General features: G+C 42.6%; 1 protein-coding gene across 1 annotated transcript in view; it reads left to right on the forward strand.

Annotated features, from left to right (window-relative positions):
• Positions 1-1,377, forward strand: part of LOC119590432 (prolyl 4-hydroxylase subunit alpha-3-like) — a 17,433-nt gene that overhangs the window by 9,458 nt on the left and 6,598 nt on the right. Inside the window, exons 8-9 of the mRNA XM_037939097.1 lie at positions 788-969; positions 1,049-1,228. Of these exons, the coding sequence (XP_037795025.1) occupies positions 788-969; positions 1,049-1,228 (362 nt within the window). The remainder of the gene's footprint in view (positions 1-787; positions 970-1,048; positions 1,229-1,377) is intronic.

The raw sequence follows: 1,377 nt of genomic DNA on the forward strand, positions 1-1,377 counted from the left end.
TATCAGTGCTATTTTATGGTATGGGAGAAAATCTGAATATCTTAAGATAATGGTTATAAAGCATTTGAATGGTAGGGGTTATACCTGAGATCTTTCCTTAATACTCACAACGTATAGGTCTAATATGTACCGAGATATATATCGGTTTAGGGATTTAGTGTGACAAAATCTATTAAAGTAAGAATATCAACGTTTCAGATGGAGGACATTGCTCTTCAGGCAGGAACACGAGAAGTAATAATGAACATATCACTTTTTTGCGTTTCATTTAAGATCAAATCTAACTTTAAGCAATTACCACGTCATAGTTTGTGAAGGGCACATGCCTGTAATTCTGAACCTGATCCACTCTCCCAAAATATGTTCATGAAGGTGTCTTTGCACGGCAATCTTCTCCGCCTCAAAGAAGTTGGCTCCCACCCTCTTCCAGTTGGGTCCTCGGTGTGCTCGGGTTCGGTAGAATGCCCTGGAAGAATGATCAGATATCTGAATAGTATTGAACACTTACGAGACATTTGTTACTATTAGTTATTTATTATTCTAATTGTTCTATGTTTCTGCATGAAGACCTGGTGCAGTTCGTAGATTTTTTATGACTGAACAATATCTTTTACACAAATTGTCAGGCACTGTCGCCGACATATAAAAAACGTTAACGAAGTGCTTTTCGTGACTTCGTAACAAGGGCGAGTATCAAATGAGGATTTTACATTTTTCGAGGTCAGAATTTATCAGATAATGGATTAGATTCGTCGGAAAAACCGTGCTTCTCAAATGGCCTAACTGATTTTGCAGACGGCAGAGGAGGCCTCGCAATTGCACTGCCACGTGTCCTCGCGAGGGAGTCCGTATCTTACACTCCAGCCTATCAGGTATGAGGAGCTGCATTACGACCCTGAGATGTATATGTACTACGACGTCCTCTCTGATGCCGAGATACGCGCTATTCAGGACACAGCCAAATCAAAGGTGGGTTGCACGCCTACACCCTGCTCGCACACACGCGCCTAAATGAAAGGGTTTTATTACAGTACGCTGCATCTTTCAGCTGTCTCGGTCCCACGTCTTATCAAAGGAGAGAATGAGCGAAATCCGAGTGTCCCAGACGGCATGGCTTGACAACTCTACGCATCCAGCACTGCCGAGGATCAATCGAAGGATCTCCGACGTCACTGGACTCCACGTGTTCGAAGGACCTTTCGAAAACAGGGGCGGAGAACCGCTGCAGGTGAGTGAAAGTGACCGTGTCAACTGCAGAAAAAAATATGAATGAGTATCCATGATTCTGCAAACCATGATATTTTCCATTCCGATATTACATCTTTACTAAAATCATAGACAACTACAGGTAGGGTGAATGAAGGCCACTGTTTTAAC

Source organism: Penaeus monodon, chromosome 27, assembly GCF_015228065.2.
Source record: "Penaeus monodon isolate SGIC_2016 chromosome 27, NSTDA_Pmon_1, whole genome shotgun sequence".
Classification (NCBI taxonomy): domain Eukaryota; kingdom Metazoa; phylum Arthropoda; class Malacostraca; order Decapoda; family Penaeidae; genus Penaeus; species Penaeus monodon.